Below are 24,275 nucleotides of genomic sequence, written 5' to 3' on the forward strand. Positions count from 1 at the left end.
GAACTTTGCCTAACGGATTTTGATCTGATAGAATTCGATGGTATAAATTTCAGCCGTTGAACTGAATCCTCGAATGCGATGCCACGCGGGATCAATACCGTTGCGAGAATTATAGTTCTATTCAAACATTAAAGAATTATGGTGGTTTGTTTTGACATTTTGCAGCAAAAAATGCCTAATGATAATAAGCGCTTTAAATCTGAAGCGAAGCAAAGAGAGATAATACAGTTTCATTGAATTTCCTTTTAGCGTTCGTTTTATTATTCCTTCATGAAAGCTTAATGAAAAGGAAAATTTCCTGCAATTTTATGCCACGCAGGTTCAGACGTCTTGCTTATTTCCTTTTCTAAAATAATTTTCTTATAATGGGGAAAAACAGTGCCGTTTAAGTATGTTTTATCGTCAATATTCTTAAATATATACTTATTCTAAAGGCCAATTCATACTATAGCTCAGGCGACGCTCTCTCACGCTCCGCTCAAAATATTGTAACATGCTATTTCAATTCACTTTTGACAGTCAGGTCACGGTTAATAATTGACCGGACCGTGATCTGACCGATAGTGTGAATTGGCCTTAAAAATACTAACTTCTAATGAATTTTGTGTTACAGCGAGGAGTCATTGTGCATTGTACCTATACCTTTTCAGACATTAGATTTATAAACTTGAGGTCGATAAAGTTAGCACCCTTACTTTGCCCAAATCAAGTAAAAATATGCCTATAATTTAGGACTAACCCACAAAATTAGAATTTATACCCGCTTAGTTCTGCCGGAAAATCGATTTTTAAAGTGGGGGTGCTAACTTGAAATCAAGTTAGCATCCCCTCTTTTCCCGATTGAAATTTTATTAGTCGCATTAAAAACTATGAATTAAAGACTAATTTGTACCCAAATTAGATTTTCATTATTTAAACAATTTATACATTATTTAAACAATTTTTTACTAAGAAAGAGCAATTCTCAGAATTAATAAAAATAAATGGAACGTATAGTATTCGATGCTAGTTGTAAAACAGAGAGCGATTATTCTCTTAACGATTTGTTATATACTGGAGAAAAATTACAATCGGATATATTGACACAACCCTTTTAAATTTTCGTTTATTTTATGTAGCTTTTACAGCAGATTTGAAACAGATGTATAGGGAAATTATGGTACAAGAATCTGACAGAAATTTTCAAAAAATATTATGGCGATTTTCCCCAAATTCACCCACAGACGTTTACCAACAAAATACGGTTACTTTTGGAATTAAATCTTCCCCATTTTTAGCTTTTAGATTTAGGTAAATCGTCATAGAGATGCTCGTAGTCAAAAGGCATATATATGTTTATTTGTATGCCTTGCAGTTAAAGCGATTCACATAAAATTGGTCTCCGATCTTTCGACATCTAATTTCGAAGCGGTTTATGTACCGTGTTTATCAGCCGCACTTTCCACTTTTCCTGCCGCACCTGTCACATTGCTAAATGTCTATAATGACTCCTGTTATCAATGACAGATTGGCATTAATCAGAAGTTCTATATGAAAATTAAAATTTTATGTTAACTGACGATATCGGGTAAAATTTAATACAAAACTCGTCAGTAAAATGACATTACCTGACTCGGAAATTAAAGTACTCGGTCCCAAAGGGGCCTCGTACTTGAATATTTCTTCGCCAGTAATGTGTCATTTTCCTGACTTTTATGTAATAGTTATTTACATATGAGTATGGTAAATCAAGGTTTACGTTAACGAGTGAGATGTTTACTGCCGAAGCGTAGCTGAGGCAGGAATTTCGAAACGAGTAACGTAAACTGATTTGACATACAAATAATGTAAAACATTTTATTTCATACTGCTCTATTTCTATTAAAATACCATTTTGATTAGAATGTTGTAGGTACACATTAAAATAAAAGCAAAAGTCGATCACTTGATTTGTTTGATCTGACAGTAGTTTGACAAATATCAATGCATACGTTTAGATGGATGTCAGGTGCGGTTGCTAGGCAAAATTTCCAATCTGGTAAAAATTTTCAGTCTGGTAGGATTTACCCAAGGTTAGTAAAGTTAATAGGTTGCATGGTAACTACTAGCAACCATAACGAAGAGAGGGGGCCGAAGTACGAATGACGTCACAGTGTGCAAGTGACAGCCATTGAACTGTATTTAAGGCAGCAAGATTTAAATTTGAAACCATTTTAAATTGGCTTTTGTGATATTTAAAACTTGTTTTCATTGTGAGATCAGGTAAAGGTAAGTTCTACATACCAGTTAATATACTTATTAATCAAGGCACGTGCAAAAAAGTCTTCTCCTGTGCTGGAAAATATACATACATGTAACCTGTACTTCTTTTAAACTTTATATTCGATGTCTGTCGAATCATATTATAGCTTTCACGGGAAAAGAGTTTTTCTTGCCCGTTGTTGGAACGAATCAAGATTCGACATTCTTACATATCAATGTAACTAACGTTAATATTTTTTTAGATGTCGGGAGGTATGATGTGCAGTGTGGCAACCTGCAAAAGTAACAGGCGTAAGGTCACAGGTGAAAGCCTAAAATTTTTCAGTTTCCCCAAAAACCTGGTAGTACAAAAACAATGGGTACAAAAATGCTACCAAAGAGATAAGTTTGATACGAAGAAAGAAAAGATTTGTAGTAAGCATTTTCAGCCCAGTGATTACGAGGATGAAGTGATGGCTAATATAATGGGAATTCCTGCCAAAAAACTAAAAATAGATGGTAAATGTTGTAAATATCCGATGTCTTGCTATACCTCATAATTTTTGCAGCCATACCATCATTGTATCTACCATTTTCTCGTAAAGAAACTATCACTGAGTCCTCTAGAAAAGAAAGAGCTGCAAGACGAGAAGGAAAGGAAATAGTACAAGCGTTGATTCAAGAACCAAGCTTAGAAGTTACTGCTGCGATTGAAGTTTCACCGATAGTTGAACCAATTGAACAATCACCCAGCATTAATATCTCAGGGACGGTATTGGACAGTCGTGATAATGAGATAAACATCCTTAAAAGCCAGGTAGTCAAACTTGAGGAAGAAAATAAGGCATTGACAGGAAAATTAAAATTGTTTCAAGAAAGTGAGCAAAAGTTGAAACAAAAAATTGCTGCAATGGAAATGCAACTAAAGGAATTAGGTGGTTTAAAATTTGAAAAGAGGGTGAAGGAATGTTTTAAGGATGTTCTTACTTCAAATCATGTGGACATCGCCTTAAAGAAAAAGTCAAAGGCACGTTGGACACAAGAAGAACTATCGATGGCTTTCACGTTAAGATATTTTAGTAAAAGGGCATACATCTATTTAAGACAAACTCTTCATTACCCATTGCCTGCCATTTCAACACTACAGCAATGGGCCGCAAATATAAATCTAAAAAATGGGATATTAGATGATGTACTGAGGATTATGGACACCGCTGGCCAAATAAAAACACCCTTGAAGAGAATTACTGTCCTCTCATACGATGAAGTAAAAATATCCTCACAATACGAATATGATCAAAAAGAGGAGGAGGTAATTGGGCCATTTTCATATATGCAGGTTGTCATGGCTAGAGGTCTCTTCGACAACTGGAAGCAACCAGTATATATTGGATTTGACCAAAAAATGACGAAGCAACTTTTACACAATATCATCACCCATCTTCACACTATCAAGTATGAGGTTATTGCTTGTGTATCAGATTGTGGAGGCGGCAATCAAGGATTGTGGAAGGAACTAAACATTACAACAAGTAACACGTCGATAGCACATCCTGTTACTGGTAATTCAGTTTATTTTTTTGCCGACGCCCCCCATCTAATGAAATTGTTGCGCAACTGGTTGATTGATACTGGTTTTGTCACCAGTGATGGTGTTAGCATAAATAAATTTCCCTTTGTCGCCCTTATTGAGTCGAGAGTTTCCGAAATCAGTTCGTGCCACAGGCTGACAACTCAGCATGTTAAATGTGAAAAAGCGCAGCGACAGAATGTAAGACGTGCCTGTCAGTTGCTTTCACATACCACCGCAACCGCCTTGAAGCGTTATAGGCCTGGGAACGATACAATATTAGCCCAAAATGTAGGAAATTTTACCGAACTTGTGAATAACTGGTTTGATGTATTAAATTCATATACCTCAACTGCTTCTCTTCCAACAAAAAAGCCGTATGGTTTAGAATTGGAAATGCAACATAAATGCCTTAATGAAATGGAAGAAACTATTGAAGGAATGAGGTGTGTTGGAAAAAACGCCCTCCAGGTGTTTCAAAAGGGTATCCTAATAACTTCAAAGTCACTACAGTGCCTATTTACTGATTTGAAAGAGAGGCATGGTATTTCATATTTACTTACTCACCGCTTAAACCAGGACTGCCTAGAGAACTTTTTTTCCCAGGTTTGTATACGAATTATGATAAATAATTTTCTAATTTTATTACTTTTCAGTTAAGAACAAAAGGTGGTTTACATGACCACCCTTCGCCATTAAATGCAATTTACCGGGTACGGATGATTTTATTAGGGAAAAATCCAGGAATGGTCCAAACGCATTCCAATGTTGAAATACCAAAGGAAATGGATGGAGAGTACTTGATGGCTGCTGCTGTCAAGCAGGCCCAACTTAAAAATTTGGTGGTAACAGAACCATCTAGTACTGAAGAAACCGAACTCAATGAAAGCTTCAGTTCGGAGAGTACTGCTTCTGATGCCCCATTAAGAAAATCTTGGGTGGAAGATGATGGTACTCAATATTTAGCAGGATTTATTGCTAAGAAATTTATACATAAATACCCATACCTAGGTGGGCACAGTTACAAAGATGAAGAGGCTCTTAATTTACATTCTTACGCCATGCCCTCATGGGTACAAAGTCTATCGTTCGGGGGTCTGATTCAGCCATCGGCTGAGTGGATGCGTCAGATGCAAGTTATGGAAACTTACTTTATTAAATTCCACAAAGATAATTTTTCTCCAGGTAAAATAATTATTAAAAGGACAACAAACTACATTATCAAAAAATTGCAAAAGAAAAAAATAGATGTTCCATATGAATTAGTGAAATCATTTTCGAAGCAAAGAATTTTTATTAGAATTAAATATCTAAATTTAAAAAGAGAATGTACTGATAGAAAAAGAAGTTCTGAAGGTGCTGAAAGAAAAAGAAAATGTAAAATAAGGAAAACTATTAATTAATTTTTGTATTTGTGCTTTCATGTGTTATTATTAACTTTTAAATTTTATACTATAGTCACTAATTAATAATGTTTGACAAAATAATGATAAATTTTAATCTGTACATTAAGTGAAGTACTGAATTATTAATTAATTAATTATTAAGAATAACATGTACTTATTTAACAATCTTGTAAATTAGATAAGATAAGACCGTAGTTAATGATTAATAGATAGGAATTCAGGCGTTTGAATAAGGATAATGTAAGACTAAATCTGCTAGTGATTACTTACCGACTGTGAAGTAGTTTATCTGATTAGGATTATTAGTATTTATTTAACATGTGATCAGTTACCCGACTGTGATTCACATATGTGAACGCTCACTTTCTCATACTTTACAATATGCCAGGAAAAGAGGATTCCGTGCTGGTACTCGGGTAGAATTGCTTTATGTATTCGTAAGTCTTGTTTCATAAATTAGCCTTTGTGGTCAGAAAACCATTTCCTGTCTGTAGTGTTTTTTTTAGAAACTACGACACTTTGTTAGCAATTTGACATATCCTAAAAGGTAATAGGCATAGAACTTTATAAAAAACGTCATTTAACGGCTTTGTTTTTATTTTTTATAACAATTTAGGAGTAAAAGGAAACATACTCCCACTTTCAACTTTGATGTAAATGTTCATAACCACACATCGCAACACAGAAATGTATGTATGTTATCATAACTTATATATGTACCTCTTGAAAGAACGCAATTAATATAGAAAATATCCAAAACTGGAGGAATTAATTAAAATTTTGAAAATCAGTGTTTAGCTGTTAAAATGGATTTGCACAAAGTTACGTCACACGCTCGTGGTCCCCTATTGGCCGAAAGTTACCATGCAACCTATTAAGTTTACTAACCTTGGGATTTACCAGACTCAAATCAGTCTGGGAAAGCGGCGATTACTAGATAGTATGAAATAAATAATTATTACTTCAAACTTGCCATTTTTATTTAATTTGACATAATTGCTTAACTTGATGCCAATAATTTTTCAGAAATAACAAAAATTACTCATTAATTTACCTATAGGTACATTCAAACAGCGTATGGTTATTTTAGACACGGCGTACTTACAGCACAACCTTCAAGACGCTCTTGAGCTTTTTTGTGCATTTTCAAGGCACTTACAGACAAAATTTAGTATTCCTTCCATACAACAGTCTATAGCTATACGGATCATTTAACTAATGTATGAAAGAAAAGGCCGAAAATCGCGAATCAATAACTAATTTTTATATTAACCAACGCGATGGAAATCAAAAACAAAGTGTAAGTTATTACAATAAAATTCCAAATGACGTATCGCATCACCCAATATACTCTTAAGATGTGCAAAGAATGGCAAAAGTGGATGAAATATAATACTTGAAAATGTTATTTGGATGGCTTACATTGCCAATTTGTCTTATTAGGGGATTTTTCAGTTGATTTTCCGGAAATTTTACGATTACTTTTTCTGAAGGAATGTTAGAACTTTAAAAATGCGTTTATTTCTGAAATTAACGTTTGCAGAATAATTTCGAACACCTTATTATCTTGACTCGGTTAACAAATACTCGCATCCACAGAATGACAACTTTATATGTGCAAAATGGAAAATTATTAATGCTCGGTTTCATTTCCTGGAAGAAATGGAGCGTATAATGAAGATAGTTCAAAGTCAATAATTTCGTTACCTGAAACAGTACGTGTTCCGGTGGAGGAAATGTACAAGAAAATGTCGCTCTCTCTCCCCTCCACCCCTCTCTCCCCTCCGCCCCTCTCTCCCCCGAGTGAGGGTTTTAATTGTGTTCATAAAGTTCTACTGCAAACATCTTATAAAAATGGAAAATTAATTCGTGACAGTCATACTATAAAAAGAAGTAAAAACCTTACTCTTTCTCCCACTCATTCTTACTCTCGCTTTCATTTCCTCCCTCTCCCACCCTTACATTTGCCCATAAGGCATTATAGTTGTGTAAGTTGCCATTTGTATATGGTGATAAAAAAACTCGGATTTGTGAGGATTTTAGGCTAATTACTGAAATACTAAATACAGTCTGTTTCAAATTAAATCCACAATATTGCCAACTTTCTTAGTTGTAGAGTTAGAAACACGGCTGTATTGCCAAAATTTAGTATTTTTTACTGAATCCAATTCTGAAATTAAAAACAAAACAACATCGCATTTTTCAGATAATACAGAAATGTTTTTTTTTATATGGAACACCCTGTCATCATGCGTCATTATTAAATTCTCTACAAAAGTTCTTTATGCATTATAGCCAAAATACTTCCAATAACTAAGATTTTTCAATTATTTCCATCTCGATCTAGTTGGCTATTTGAAGTATTTTGGCTATGGTGCATTAAACACTTTTATAGAGTATTTAATAAGCAGTCATGTGATGTAAATACAGAGTGTTCTACATAAAAGGTTATTGTTATTATCTGAAAAATGCGATGCCTTGACGCCTTGATCAGATACAGACATCAGCTCCTTGACGACAGCGATCTGGAACCGAGAAGGGTCAGAAGGGTGAACCAACTTCGGCTAAAAAGAATCATCATTTATTGAGAGGAAAGGGGTTCTGAACCTAGTTGCGAGAGAAAGGGGGTGGGCACGATAAGCCTTTGGTGTGCTTAAGTGCTGCCCGATCGGGATCCCCTGTGAATAGAATAGAATAGCATATCCCTGGGTACCAACAGAAACACTGAGGAATTTGGGCTCCATTAAACACAGACCATTTACAGATGAAACAAAATCACAAGATCAATAAATCAATTTGAAGGAAAAATAGGCCCTCATAGGTCAAAGGGCAAATACCACCCTTTAAATTACGCACAAGCAAACACAAAAACCAACTGATGTTACTTCGCGAACTTTATTTTTCTGATTGCACTTAGATCTAGACGATATTTGGCTCGTTGCATTTTTAGATATAAAATTGGCTTTTTGGTGGTGGAAAAACTCCCTTCAACTGATACTTGAAAGCCTTAAAGAAAGGTTTCACATAAGCGATAACTGCTCGATAAACACAACACTCCCACAAAATCCTTCGTAAACTTCACCTCTATAATTCGGCTTTGAACATTCACTTCAAACGGCGTAATAAAAACCTTTTAGAGCACTAAACTATAACTTATTCTACAAATATTTACGACTGGCAAGACAGTCTTGCAATAATATGCTCAAATATGGCAAAACGGCCAATCAGCAAAACAATAAGCGAGTTTCAAAATCCATTAAAAAAAACGATTAACGTCAATCACAAAGATCCACGATTCACGTTTTCCTGTGTTATTTAAAACATTTTTATCTTTCTTAATTCCCGCCTCTCCTCTGCTTGAATTTGCCAACTGTGCACCTGTGTTTTCTTATCGGCGAAACCTGCTTATCTTCCAACTAATTAGCTTGCACAGCGATAACAAATTTCTTATCGCAATGACCGGGTTTCAATGAGATAACAATTCTAATCTTTCTAAATGAACAACAAAATTAAATCAAAATGTTACGCGATTCCTTAAAATTACGTAACAAATAATTCTTAAACAAAATCGCATTTACGTTAAAAGAAAATTGAAATTTACACAACAGGGTCATTATCATTATTATAGGCGCTGATGCCACATAGAAAGTTCGTATGACAATATGTACAGGGTGGTTCAAATTCCTGGCTCACCATTGGGATCTCCGTAACCATGAAAAATACAGTTTAGATTCAAAGGGGGCAAAGTGATTAAAAAAGTATTTAAAATTTTTGAATAATCTTTGAAAATAACTGAGATATCACCTTTTTTCGGCGAAAAGAATGGTATCGCTCACTGAAGCGAAGATCGTAATGGTGGGCCACGAATTTGAACCACCCTGTACATGTTTGCGTTTTGTATTGTTCCATTATTAATTTGACATTTGTCATTGTTCCATACACAAAGCGTTACATTGGCGTTATTTTGGTTTAATTGTATGTTGCCAATATTAAAATGTACTGAATCTTATAGCTGTTCTCATTTGGTTTAGAGTGAAGCTAGAGCTCTTTCACATTAAGGATTTATTTGGAGATGAATAATACGATGGTTACAATACATTCTTTAAATAGCGCGATATAATTTTGAAATAAATCTGTCTTTAAAAGGCTCTAAATTAAACTTAAAGGAAACATAGTCACGTTAAAAATTGTGCGACCGAGTAGGTATTACTTTTTGTTTCCTTTATAGAGCTTAAGAACGTCGCAGCATTCATTCAAAATAGATCCTGGGGATGTTTGCAGTAGAACTTTATGATTAACGCATTCAAAGGTTTTACTTGAATCACAGAGAGCTTGAGACCGTGTAATTTTCTTGTACCTTTCCTTTTTGGCGCATTTCATTACAGGCTTCATTTCTTCCAGGAGATGAAATGAGGTATTAATAATTTTCCACAACATTTTTCGTATACAAATTTACCAGTCTGGGGATGCAAGTATTTGTATTGGTATTGATTATACTCAGATTTTGAGGCAGTTGAGAAGTTTCATACTGTGCTTAGAATATTCTGCAAACGCTTAATTCCAGAAATGAACGGTCAACCTGTTTCTTACGTTTAATGTTTCTAATGCAACCCGGAAGTTTTACGTAAAAAAAAAAGTACAACCGAATGATGTATAGGGCTTCTTAGCATATTTTGACCCCCGCGTAATTTCATTAATTTTGGGAATCCCAAAAAGTTTCAAATAAAAGTAAAGTATTTTGTCTGTACCGACTAAAAATGTAGTAACTGATTCAGTATACAGGAAGTACCCAACAAATTACGATATCAGTAATACAGTACCGGTTTCTAATGGGACACCCTAATGTTTTTATAGTTTTATGTCAGCCTTGTATTTCTTTATTACATACAATGCGTTTATCTTATATTGGAACATACGATTTTGCATGCAATGGTGTTTCCCTATGTTCCATTTTAAAAAAGTTTATTTTATAGCAGAAGCTATATATAAATCATTATAAAACGTATGGAAATCCATTCGTTTGTTTCCATAGAAACAGAATTGTCACATGTTCTGAACGTCATTTTATATCGTGCTCCGCATCCCATCTGAAATAAGAATGACAGATGTCATTAGAATGCACTATCATCTGTTTTGCTTTACGTACCCCTGCGTGTTACGTTTTAATGTGCGTATATATAATGTATTGACTTCTATACCATTCGGTCATGAATAAATAAACTAAACTAAGATCATTAAGTAACAGCCAATAGAAACAAAGGTTTATTGTGTGTCACTAACTAACGAAACCGTATCTTTGTTTCTATTTGCTATTTCATAATGATCTAAGAGGTTTCGGAAAACATTTGGTTGGGCACTCCATGTATATTGAATTCAATTATTTTTAGTCACCATCGGAACTCCGCCTGGCATTTAAGTGTCCAGTTCTGCAGAACAATATAATTTGCTAATACCTTATGCGAAATATCACAATTTCTTCATTACTCCACGCCAGCAAAGTATGTATTTTCATCGAATACTCGCTTTCTACTTGTCTTACTCCCTTTACTCCCTCGCCTATTATCTCAGGCTTGTTGGATAAAGAACCATTTTTCTAACTTCATACACGAATAGCTTTTGATTTACTGTTTATCAAAGATTGAAAAAGAAACGGCCCTCATATAAAATAATAACACAATCATAGCTAACGCGATAACACACTATAGAAAATAAACAATTAGGTATTGTATTTACTGGAAAACCGTAATGCCCCTTTTAACTAAATTGGTGTTCTGTTTCAATTTACACTAATTGGGGCGTTCATTATTCGTATAAATGTAGGGTTTCACCTATCGTGAATGCATGTACAATTAAATCCTATAAGTGTCAATTAAAAAGATCAAGAGTATATTTGAGAGGGTTGACATGTGTAGGTCGAGTAGAGGTAGAACTCATTTATTAAACAAATAGGTGTCGGGGTATTAACTTTTAAAATGAATTGAAATGCTGTCAGCAATAACCAAACCTCTTGGCATGACAAGTGATAAATTGTTGGACTCCTCTTTTCATTACAAATTTATTTTGCCACACGTCACAGAGGAAGATATAATATAAAAAGCAATTATATTATCTCACATTAACGTGTGTCACCATTCGTACTTTAAAAAGTATCGATCCTATTTGAACAGCGGAAATGAAACTTTAAAATCCGCACAAACAAAGGCTTGAAATTTACTAATTACAGTACGGTGTTTGAAGCACTCCTGTAACTTATTGTTATTTTCTGAAGGAATTGTGGCACTTTTTAGAGCATTTTCAAAACGAAAATTATCGCTATTGTCCACACTTTGTCCGTCTGTACCACTACTAGTCCTCCAGTATACCTAAGCTTTTTCGTTGTGGTTTCTTTCTTACACGGTGTAGCACAGCCCCGTGACAAAAGGCAGTCACTTCCTTCCCGAATTATTCTTATTACTGATTCTGTGCGACCCCAAAGCAGCATGTTTTCAATGTTTCGGCAACAGTGTCCTGGAACTTTCTGGAAGTACCATGAGATATTTTTATTTTATTATCCCTCTCTTGTTTTGGGCCCTCAACAGGCATACGCCCAATTACAGAGTGACCCGCAGAATGCTATTTAGAGGTGCCTCTGCAGAAGGTCTTAAGATGGTCTATACTACTCCGGTATTTACCTTACGAATTAGGAAAACTGCAGGAAAACCTAATTCGGAGTAGCCGGTAGAATGCTCGGAACTGGCCTAAGGTAATTTCCATCTCCGCCACAGATGAAAAATTCACCTCAACCCAGGTTCGAACACCCGACCTTCGGATTTATAACCCAATGCTCTTACCACTGCTATATGCCATCCAGTGTGCCACGTGCTTATATACGGGAACGACACAATGCTGCCTCGCAAAATTATTTTCGAGATTTTCGGGTGGGGAAGCATATTTGTAAACGAAGCCGAGTCCGAATGCATGCGCAAATTGACCCTTTCCTGTTTCCCACAACTACTTCGGAATGTGAACCCAGTTTAATCACGATTGAATATGTGCCATAATGCTCATAATGGTCTAGAGTGGCAAGGAAGTAACAGTGGCCAAATTGATGGATAGAACAATCATCTATTTCAACTTTATTATTTCTGCTAGTTGCCAGTGTACGCTCGTTAATGACCTGTTTAGGTACTATAGGATGGTACCTAATTGCTTTTCAAATAATGATATCGTAAACATGTATTGCTAATTGCAGTATACTGACTCTTCGTTTAGGTCTACCACAAAATTGGAAGAAAAAAATTGACTAGTTTTTACGTTGATCTGTCCATAAGTACACGCTCTTGGCTTTAAAGTTCCCAGCCCCAGCCGGGATAGGACACGCGACCCACGAGTTCTAGGTTTAAATCTCAGTTGCAAATTTTCTGGAAAATGGAAAATTTGTCCGATACAGTTTCCAACCTTTATTTTTTATATCGTTGTATTCGTAATAAAAAAATGCTACTCAATACAGTAGGTACGTACTTTTTGCGGACCGTATAAAATGTTGATGGGGATTTCTCCGAAACGAAACGTTGTAGTGAACATCTCTCAACGTTGTCTTGTAGAGCTCAAATAGTGGCGATGAGAATATTTTTTTTAATTTTCTGTATCTGTTTAAATAACATATAGGAGAAAATAAAAGCCAAATCGGTAAATTTCTGGCATATCTCCGAAAGTAATTCGTCGTATTTGATACCTGTTGGTGTAATGTCAATGACCTCTATAAATACATGGGAGTGAATTATCAATATTTCAAATATTTTAAAATTGTTACTTTTTCAACTGCGTTTTTAATTTCCTTAAAACTTTCAAAACATGTATGAGGGTGCTAACATTAACGTCATTGAAAAGAGAAAAAATTTCTATCAAAAAAACCTATTGAAAAGGTACATTGCTATTTAAGAAAATCCAATTATTTTTTGTTACTCGTTTCTGAAGTAATAAACAACTGAATGTTGCCTTACTATAAAAAATAAAATATTATACAACTTTGAAATCAGCAAAAATGATCTATCAAATAACACAAAAAGTAAAAATAACTTCCATAAGAAAAAACAAAGTTGATGATGGTTAACCGGAGACGAAACGTCAGACATAAAATTTAAAACCAGCCTCTTCTAGAGAGAAAAAAGTGGCCATAATAATGTGTCATTTATTTTGAAATATCGTTTTAAATAAAAACGATTTTGCATCTCCGAAAATAGTCGGAATTTTTTCAGTTTCAAAACTGCATTTTGTTAAACATCAAAATACGCAACTTTGCCAAATTTAAACTACCTACCTACCTATCTCTTACAGTTTCCGAAATTCCCATTGTGGCCCTTGAATTTGAGTTATATACCGAGCCTTGCGGCTTGGGAGGCTTTTTTAAAAATTAATTTCAGGTTTTGGATGTGAGAAGTGAGCTCACTTCTTGGTGTCAACATCTAACTTTATTCCAAGATAAGAGTTGCCTTATATGTTTTACTTGTACTTGGCCCTATACATGCGAATTTTTGCCCGGAATATCAATTTAATTGTGGAAAGTTGTATTATGATTCAGTAATTATTTTCTAAGCGATCATTCTTGATGAGGGGTTTGGTAAATTGGGGAATTTCAATTGCATAGTGAAGTTACTAAGAAGTGTGAGTAATGTAAGTTGTAGTTTTGAATATTTGGGGGAATATTTTGTATTTGTGTTATACGCTATCCAATTGTAGAGACAATTTTACTTTGAGTTGATTTTTGAGAATAAACCAGTATTTATTTTGGTACTTAACCTCGTATCTTCTCAATGCCATACGGGAAGAGTTAAGATAGAAACTGAGTGCCACTCAACCCTATTGGTAGGTGCAACGAAGTTAAGATCATATGCCCAGAACGAAGTACCTCTGTGGAAGATCTCAAGCTCTAATTTGGTGTTCCAACCCCGAGCTAGTCGGCCGTTTATGCGGTGGGTTTGAGGTAACGCAGCGCCAACCCTGCCGACCATTATAAAGAGAGCTAGCGGAAAAAATTGTTTAGGCCAAAAAAAGCTAGTAAGGTGACCTTGCCAGTATACAAGTACCTACCGCTTCACATTGAAAGAGAAGGGAACTATAAAGTGCAATAGAATGAAGCGCTGTCAAACAATAAACGAGTGTGCAATCAGATAAGAATCGAAACGTCACAGTGCTGCCGGTTCTAAAGACCATTTTACGGAGCATGAGGATTTTCTTCTATACCTTTGCAGGTATAAAAAAGGCAGCCCAAGATTGGTTTTCTTCTTGCTAAAGTTGAAGTTAGTCACGGCGTAATCGAAAATCGATGCCGCAAATTTAATAACGTAATGATTGTTATGTGACTTAATTAATTATGAAAAAAACGAACATTATTGTGTATCGGAATAGACCGGCTGACTGATTTATTGTCAACCGTGAATATAATATGAATACGTTGCAGTGAGTAAACCAAATTCCGAGTAATCTTAAGCCCAGTTTTTTCCTAATTTAATTTCGTCAACCATCTTTCGAGATTCACCTTCAACGAGTAGTAACATTTACCAAGCCATACAAAAGGTCCAACTGTATTGCATAAGGCATTCCACCATCCAATTTTCCGAATTGCTGCTACCTTTCATATATCGTATATTTTCTAATTTTGACATTTAAAGTGGACCCACAGAATACGGCCTTCTCAGAATAGAAACAGCAATGTTACAAATTTGTATTAAAGTCACTAAATATAGAAAGTACCGCAATCCATTGGGCTCGTGTGTTAGAGAGAGAACGCATGATTTTTGCCCAAAAATGGCGGAAGTTACCAGATTCTAGTAACTTTAATGTTAGGGATTGTTCCACCTGTTTGGAGATATCTGTATATATTTTTATAAAACATGACAGTACTATGAAGTAGGTTATAAAAAATGACAGCTATTCAAATTTTATTTGTCAATTTTTTTAAGTTGGCAGCAAATTTGCCCAAAAATGGCGGATGATTGCGGTACTTTCTATATCTAGTGACTTTAATTTGTATGGTATTTTGGCGGACCCTGGTGGGTGTGCTGTGAACTAAAGCATTAAAATCAGAGTAGCGCCATCTGGTGACCAGCTTCTAAAGCCATGAAGTAATTTCCCCAATTCGATCTAAATCATAAATATCGATAAAGAATACACATTTGTTAAATTAAAGTGTATTTAGATACAATCACATTACATTATTTAACATAGAGAACTTAAGTTACATGTTTAATTGTTTAGAAATTACATATAAAACTCAGAAGGGAGTGGAACTTACGCTTTTGCAAAAAGATCCTTACATAACGATTTGTCGTACGAAATATTTGGTTTTAATTGCTGTTTGGACTAAATATTTTCGTTAAAAAATATCTTGAGAACTAAATTTTTTGTTCCAAGAGGTAATAAAACCGTTTCAGCAAATTGTCACACAAGCTTTTGACAACAAATGTTAACATGATCCTGGTGCTTACTTGTTACTTGAGAAGCGAGGGTGGGAAGTTGTTGAATTATCTAAAACGAATTACAATATAAGTATCTACTACGTCTATATAAATATAAAACTCAAGTCTACACCCTTTTGCGCCTATACCGTTGGTAATTTATAAATTCCATACCTTGCATAAACAGTAGAGAAATAACAGCACATTTCAACCCTCTTCGCGTTTCAAGCACAAAACAATCTGTTTCAAAATGTGGGAAACGATGCCTTTTATTTTATCGTTACAATCCGCCACACAAATCTTTCAAAAGTCAAAATTGACATGTGTTAAACCATGTGTATGTATAAAATCGACGGTAAAATATTTCCTGTAACGAGCAAAATTACAGGTTTTGCAAAAAAATATTTGAGTCTGCGATAAATAGTTCTCCGTACAACCACGGGAAACGCTGTAATCTGTGACAATTTAGCGCCATTTATGTTTCTGTTCTGTGAAGGTCTTATTCTTGAGTGGACCTTTTTAAAATTCGTTGACGTCAAATATTTCGCAACTGGTGATGAAAAGTATCTCTTTCAAGGTCAAAATTAGAAAAAAATATTGTGTGAAACACGTTGCGAAACTCTACTATTCGTATATAACTCGTTCGTTACGAAAAATAGTGCTTTTTCCCAACTGGTTGCACAAATAGGTAGGTAACTATTACGTTGTCGATTGTAAATGTTGGATTTAAAAAATGAATTTAAGTATAATCAGATGACGCACGATGAAGGACAAAACGCGAGACCTTTGTAACGCACAAAACAAAAATTAACAAAAAAATCCTATTAATTGGTTTATTGGTAGATAACTTTATCGTGTTGCGTATCTGCTGTCTCAGCCAATCACACACGAGATCAGTAACATCCGAGGTAATCTATCGACTTCGAATCTTTCAAATATGATTCATGTGAATGTGGAGGTGGACAGAAAACACACACACTAATCTTTAGTTAAATAAATAAAAAGAGGGTATCCCAAAAGCAAGCATCGCAATAATAAGCTGGACTCACCATAAAACCCCAAGATCCGCTCAGTTTAGGATATAAAGGTCTTAAGGGTTGTTTTGGTTTAGTAAAATTCTCTTTAGCGCATTTCATTCACCTGCGAATTAATCGTTGAAATTAACTGTCCGTAACTTATGAAAGCAAGTACAAAACAGAGTAATAGTTGTTATTAATTTCATAACGGTCTGGTGTAGGTACACTAAAAGCACTTTTAGAATTATGTTGTATCTACCTCATGATCTTGCTATATTATGAACTAACTAACTAACCCAAGCGGCGAGGAAAACAAAGGCTGGTTTTTTGTTTGTTGTCATGCCTTTATTTCTGTTCTTTGTTCCTGTGGTTATTACAACATCCTGATATCATCCCTACTGTGTTTCTGGAAATATCAAGCCTAAGAATGGCTTCCTTTATTTCACAAAGATGCTGCCTAGACGAAAAGCAGGCGATAGTAAAAGATTACAAGTGCAGAGATCGCTTTAGTCGTACAATCGTAATAGTTCTGTGATGTGAGTTTCCATTCCCAAGATGCTGATTGAATGAATGTAATGAAAAATCCATATAATGTAACCTCGGCTAGGAGCCCGCGTTACCGCAATAAAGTGAAGGGAATTTAACGTAGACTTTGCTTTGCGCTTTAATGGATCCATCATCTTTTTGTAGTTTTATTTATGAAATAGACGTTACCAGCGATTATCGACTAAATTACCTACCTACATCATCCTAAGCACCCATCGTTTTCCTCTAAAATGCGCGATTGTCACTTATAATTGCACAAGAGGTTTGTATTTTACCGAGTAAATTTGGGTTGTTTAGGTAATGAAAATCTGTTGCCTAGCAATTAGACGAGAAAAACTGTCAACTAATAAAAATGCGACACCGCAGGTGGAGCATTTTTAGGTTGACAGTTTTTCGAGTCCAATTGCTAAAAGGAAACAGATTTGAATTGCCACAACCCAAATTTATTCGGTTTAAATACAAACCTCGAGTGTAATTCGGCAGGACAATTTAACGAACAAGAAATTCACCAAACTAATCAATTATTGACAGACGTCAAACTAGTCATATGGGTAAGGATAATGCGATTATTGGTTCGAAAATGAATAAGTGAAAAAACCACTAGTGCATTTGTCGCTGGAAAAGTTGCAGGTAACTTTTGCCGCTGTCAAAGTGACAATTACACTGCGGCTTATGTGATTTTTTATACATGAGTTGAATTGTCGTAGAAAAAAACCTGTCTTACAACACAAACATTTTGACTAAAACCAAATATTGACAGATAAAAGTGAAGCAAGTTTTCCTTTATGCCAAATGAACATTGTGGGTACGTTCCACGCAGATCTTGCATACTATAAAGAAATGTCTGGAATATTGAATTTAAACTTTAAAGCAGAGAATGTATCTCGTTGAGTGCTATGGGGTTGTGCTTACTTGAGTTTATCTGTCTATATTTGGACTTAGTCAAAACTTTGGCGTTGTAATTTGAACCCTCCACAGTATTAGGACAAGCAGGACCTTTTGTAAAGGGTGACGTTTTCTCGAAAAATGAAAAAAAAATGGTGGCTTTAGGTACATTATACTATCAAAACTTTTTCGCCACTATTAAATATTTTTCCACTGAAGGGGTACGAAAAAAAGGAGATTTTTGGACATTAACATAACATGAAAATAATGAAATCATACTTACTTGACTTCGTGAACATTTCAAGAATTTGTTTCAAGATATTCTATTACTAAGGTTATCCTAAGAACATTCTAGGAAAGATCTGAGAAGTTTCCAAAACGACAGATGATTATAAAAAGGTTGTATGACGATTTTAATGAAGTTTGAGAAGGTATCAAATATTATAACAAGTTAAAAAGTAATCGTAAACGATTTACATAAAGCGCATTTCCACTTGCATTCATTTCCCATTTATAAGATGCAACTTCTGTTAAAATCATAAAAATCCGGCCACAAATATGAAAGATAGCGTTGCACATGGGCAATCCATTGTTGACGTGCTACTTCAATTTCAGTTTATGAGAAGAATTTCATTTCAATGCTTTTCTAAATAAGAAAGTTGGAACTGCGCATGCGCAAACCTAAATTTTAAAACTAATGTTAGATTTTCCTTTGTTCCAAGCGCCTAAGTATCAAATTTCACTTAAATAGTTCCATAGATAAAAAAGTTGGCACTGCGCATGCGCAAAACCAAATTTTGAAATTGGCGTTTGATTTTCCTTTATTCCAAGTGCCTATGTATCAAGATTTCATTAAACAAAGTTATCGTTCACACGGACAGATAGATGGACAGACAGACAAAGGAACAGACGGAGAGACCAACCGGCAGGCGACAGATAGCAATGCAAAATTATAAACGATCTCTAGGATTCGTTAATAAACGGCAAAAGTGTAAAATTATGGAACATGTAAAAACGGTTTTTTGTTTTTTTTACAATAACTTTTTTTGTAAGCGGTACAGAAAAAATTCCTTCCTTGGTACAAGACTCGACACCATAACGAACCAAATAGCGAAAAAAGTAGAACAATAGTTCTTAAGATAAAAAACTAGTAGCGTCGCAAAGTTAGCGGACGGACGGACGGACGGACGGACGGACAAAGTGGCCACAATAGCGCATTTTTTTTTATTTTGTGGAAATGCGCAGGCGACAGATAGCAATGCAAAATTATAAACGATCTCTAGGATTGTTAATAAACGGCAAAAGTGTAAAATTATGGAACATGTAAAAACGGTTTTTTGTTTTTTTTACAATAACTTTTTTTGTAAGCGGTACAGAAAAAATTCCTTCCTTGGTACAAGACTCGACACCATAACGAACCCAATAGCGAAAAAAGTAGAACAATAGCTCTTAAGATAAAGAACTAGTAGCGTCGCAAAGTTAGCGGACGGACGGACGGACGGACAAAGTGGCCACAATAGCGAATTTTTTTTTATTTTTGTGGAAATGCGCTAAAAATATTATGTAGACATTCTAAGAAGATTGTGAGAGCATTATGAGAAATTCCCAAGAAGAGTAATTCTAAGCGATTTGAAGATTTTAATTTTTTAAAAGACAATTGTGGCTATTTTAAAAATATATTATATTCTGAATTCTCCTTCAAAAACTACCCAATTTCTTAACGTACCTACTTATTATGAAATGCATCTAATACTTGTGTGAATTTCCTCCGCCCATCTGAAAGCTTGGATTCTCAGCATGAAAACTATAAATAGACAGTTACGGTTATTTTATTCAAAAGGTTTGAACACGTAATGCGTATGCGACCGTAAGGTGGTACAAAATTTGATACTAATGATACAAATGAGTATAGGTAAGGTAACAAATTAAGGCACAAAAATTTGTATGGATCTGTTTACTTGGAGTAAATACTATAGTGATTGAAGTGGCCGTCGCTTCGTTAGCAATGTTTATATTTTTCTTTTCAACTCAAAAAAAGCAGGTTTTTATATTCGTCAATTGTATTAAATTGCCACCTGTGGTTTTTTAGTGCCTACTCAGCCTATGCGGCCGATTGAGTTGCACGTCAAAACTCTCAGGTAAATCGGTCGATCTTCCTTAAAAACCATTGATCGGAGATTAATCTGGAACCTGAAGAATCGGTGTCATATTTTGAATGTGCAACGCACGATGAGTGAGGAGCGTTGTGCTAAGTGTTCCGATTTGATTATCGATTTAAAAGTGTTAATTCAGTGTACAAATTGTTCAGCATGTTATCATGCTGCATGTGTGTGTATCACGGATTTAAGAGGGTTTCATGCAAAACGTTCCACATGGAGATGTTCTAAGTGTATTCCTACTGAAATTCCTGAAGGCGATGGCTATCAGAGAAAACGGTTGCGCAGTGACAATGGTGATTCCGTAATTGTTGATCGATATGTCTTAATGGAATTAGTAGAAGCTGTCAAAAAACAGAATGTATTGGTCGTCGATTTGAAAAACGAATTAGTTGAAATTCGTAAGGAAAACAAGACTCTTATCAACAAGGTCGCCGCGTTAGAAGATATAGTGTCAAATAATAACAAACAACAAATGTCATTTGCCAATATTACTAAAGGCATTAATCGCAATACGCCAGTCAAATCTTCAACACGTGCTACTACTGCTACTAAACATTCAACAGCTATCCCGTCAACATCGCAGGAGCAGGTCCATAATGCCGTTACGAATGCCATTGATAATTTAGATAAGCCGAAGACTGATGACTTTCAAGTAGTAACGTCCCGCCGGAGGAGATTTCAAAAGCCTCTTTTTATTGGGGAAATGGACTCCGGGAATGTTAATGGCGGTTCCGATTCCAATACCTTCGAAGGATCAGAGAGACGTCAATGGGTGTATGTAGGCAGAGTTAGAAGTGGTACTTCCTCGGATACCATTACTGATTTTGTTAAATCGAAATGGAATCTTACCGATGTTGTCTCTTCTCTACTAGTTGATAATAAAGACACCTGCTCTTTTAAAGTTGGTGTAAGGGAATCGCACTTGAAAAGTTTGCTGGATGCGAGCAAGTGGCCCAAGGTGAATTTGTTTTCATTGCTAGAAGAGGTATCAATTCTACTGCCGTAAATTTTTCAAGGGCGGTGGGGCCGGTGTCAGAAGGATAACTAATGACTCTGCATTTATGGATATTTATTATCAAAATGTTAGAGGCCTAAAGACTAAGGTGAAATCGGTTTATTGTAATTCATTATCCATCGATTTCGACGTTATTGCTTTAACGGAAACGTGGTTAACTCCTGAAATTGCTTCCGGTGAACTATTCGATGCAAATATATTTACTGTATACCGCAAAGATAGGTCGCCCGTAACGAGTGTCAAAGTTCGTGGTGGTGGTGTGCTTATCGCAATCAAATCAACATTCAAATCGCTTCCTCTGAATGTACATCAAGTTTCCATCGTAGAAGAAATTTGGGCAATAATCGATTTAAGTCCTCAGGGGACCATTCTTGTTTGCTGCACCTATATCCCGCCCAACTCTGATGTTGCTGTCTATGAATCCCACATAACGTCTGTGGAATCAGCTCTTGATAAATTCCCGGAAGCCAGAGTTATACTGTTAGGAGATTATAACCTGACTAATACCACTTGGGATAGCGACGAGGAAGATGGACACCTTACTGCTTTTTGTAATCGCAACCGCATTTCAGAGCTTATATGTGACGCATTCAACCTGTTCGGCTTCCATCAATTCAACTCAATCAACAACCGGGTGAATGACAATATCCTTGATCTAGTCTTTTCTAACTGTGATACTTCCGTTTCTAACTGTGATATTAATTTAGTTAACTGTGATTCCTACCACCCAGCACTTAGTGTAGCGCTTCACACCCACCAAGGTTTCTTCAAGTGTGATGACTCGAATCAACAACCAGTCTACAAATTCAATTTCTCGAAGGCTCCTTATGATCAAATCAATGACTACATTCGTTCCGTGGACTGGCATTCACTATTTTTCAATGGAGATTTGGAATCAAATGTTGAAAACTTTTACACAGTCATCTACGACATTTTAAATGTATGTGTTCCAAAAATTAAATGTTTTAAATCAACGTACCCGCCATGGTTTAGTAGTAAACTACATAAGCTGATTAGGGATAAGAAGCTTGCCCACAAAACATATAAAGCATCTAAGAGCAACATCGATTATCAAGTTTTTACCGAGTTGCGAACTCAGTGTAAATCCTTGACCACACAGTGCTATGACACCTTTATTAAAACCTGTGAAGAAAATGTTACTTTAAATCCGAAGTCGTTCTGGAAATTTTATCATAATATGAACAAAACTTCTATTATCCCTCCTTTGATGATAAAAGATGATGAGTCCACATCTGACCGTCGTGAAATTGCCAATCATTTTGCCAAACACTTTTCTACAGCTTTCGTGGAGGGCCGCATTCACGAAAATTCGTTCTCCACGACCAGTGAAATCGCGCTCGCTCAGTTCAAAATAACGGCCGAGGAGGTTTTTGGCGGTCTATCAGCTATTGATGAATTTGGAAGCACAGGACCGGATGAAATTCCACCAAAATTTCTCAAGAACTGTGCTCAATCAATATTCCGACCATTGTTCCTTTTATTTTCATCTTCGTTGGAGAAAAGTGTTTTTCCGAGTGCCTGGAAGAATTTGAAAATTACACCGATTTTCAAGAATGGAATCAAGCCCGATTACAATAACTACAGACCAATATCCATCCAGTCGGCTATACCGAAACTTTTCGAATCCATAGTTGTCCGGCAGTTCACCCAGGCCTTCTCGCAAGTGTTATCGGTTAATCAACATGGTTTTACAAAAGGAAGATCCGTGGAAACAAACCTGTTTCTATACTTGAACCGGATTTTTGGTTCTCTTGATCAAGGTATTGAAGTGCACTCGATCTACACAGATTTTTCCAAAGCATTTGACCGGGTTAACCACAAATTGCTGATATTCAAGCTAAAAAAGTACGGTCTAGGTAACCAAGCAGTGAAATGGTTGGAAAGCTACTTAGCTGGTCGTAAAGCACGAGTCCAAATCGATGACACTTTGTCGGATCCCATTGACATCAAATCTGGAGTTCCGCAAGGGACACATTTCGGCCCGCCTTTGTTCCTGGCATACGTCAACGACATATCTTCGATATTCTCCTCAAATCATGCCCTTTTTGCTGACGATCTTAAGCTCGACTACAGACCTATCGAGAACACCCTGGATGTGCTGATCCTTCAACAAGATTTGGTACAACTTGAAATATGGGTATTAGATAATGATTTGCAACTGAACTTAACCAAATGTTGTTCAATTTGTTTTTCGAAGAAATCATCGCCTTCTGTTCCGCTCTACCATCTTTGTGGTCAAGAACTTCAACATATGGGCATCATCAAGGACCTGGGGGTAGTACTTGACACAAAATTGAATTTCCAGCATCACTACGATCATGTTATTTCGAAGGCTAGCAAAATGGTTGGGCTCATTCGTCGCCAATGTAAGGATTTCTTCAACATAACCGCACTGAGGACTTTATACTTCTCCCTGGTTAGGTCGCATCTGGACTATTGCTGCACGATCTGGTCACCATACTACTTAACTCACGTCAATCGGTTGGAAAAGATACAGAACAATTTTCTTCGCCTTATAAAGTACAAATTCCTTCTTCATGGAATCATTTTGGATCGCACTGAAAATGTCCGACTTTACTTGGGAATACTGACTCTTAAACAGAGGAGAAATTTACTTACCGCATGTTTTGGTTTCAAACTACTAAATGGTCACCTAAACTGTCCGGATATTTTATCCACTATTAATTTAAACGTACCGATTTGTTCGTTCGGCTCGACTTCTACATGCACGACAATGCCGAACGCTATACTTCCAAAACAGCCCTTTAAACCGCATGGTTGACCTGATCAACAGCTTACATCTGAAAATCGATTTCTTCGGACTGCCACTAGCCGCCTTCAAACGTACTGGGAATTCACTGTTGATCCAATAAACAAGTTTTTCGCTATCTCTCCTACACGTCGATCTTGTCCTTCGTTTTATTGATTTATGTTGTGTATTTTATTGTGTATCACTATAATTTTAATTTGTATGCAAAATGCCTTGTAGCGTTAATAAATT

The 24,275-nt window shown here is 35.8% G+C and overlaps 1 protein-coding gene and 1 long non-coding RNA gene across 2 annotated transcripts; both read left to right on the plus strand.

Moving 5' to 3' along the window:
- The first annotated feature begins 2,102 nt into the window (after window positions 1–2,102).
- Window positions 2,103–2,880, plus strand: LOC116166337. Its single transcript, XR_004144312.1, has 3 exons — window positions 2,103–2,247; window positions 2,484–2,739; window positions 2,790–2,880. It is a non-coding gene; the product is annotated as an uncharacterized LOC116166337 (long non-coding RNA).
- A 250-nt stretch (window positions 2,881–3,130) lies between these two features.
- LOC116166476 lies at window positions 3,131–23,966 on the plus strand. The gene is made up of 5 exons (XM_031481428.1): window positions 3,131–4,396; window positions 4,447–5,146; window positions 20,493–21,196; window positions 21,255–23,640; window positions 23,696–23,966. The coding sequence occupies exons 1-5, from the start codon at window positions 3,131–3,133 to the stop codon at window positions 23,740–23,742; spliced, it is 5,103 nt and encodes a 1,700-aa protein (XP_031337288.1). The 3' UTR covers window positions 23,743–23,966.
- The last annotated feature ends 309 nt before the right edge of the window (window positions 23,967–24,275 follow it).

The sequence above is a fragment of the Photinus pyralis genome, unplaced genomic scaffold (genome assembly GCF_008802855.1).
Source record: "Photinus pyralis isolate 1611_PpyrPB1 unplaced genomic scaffold, Ppyr1.3 Ppyr1.4_LG3b, whole genome shotgun sequence".
Taxonomy (NCBI): domain Eukaryota; kingdom Metazoa; phylum Arthropoda; class Insecta; order Coleoptera; family Lampyridae; genus Photinus; species Photinus pyralis.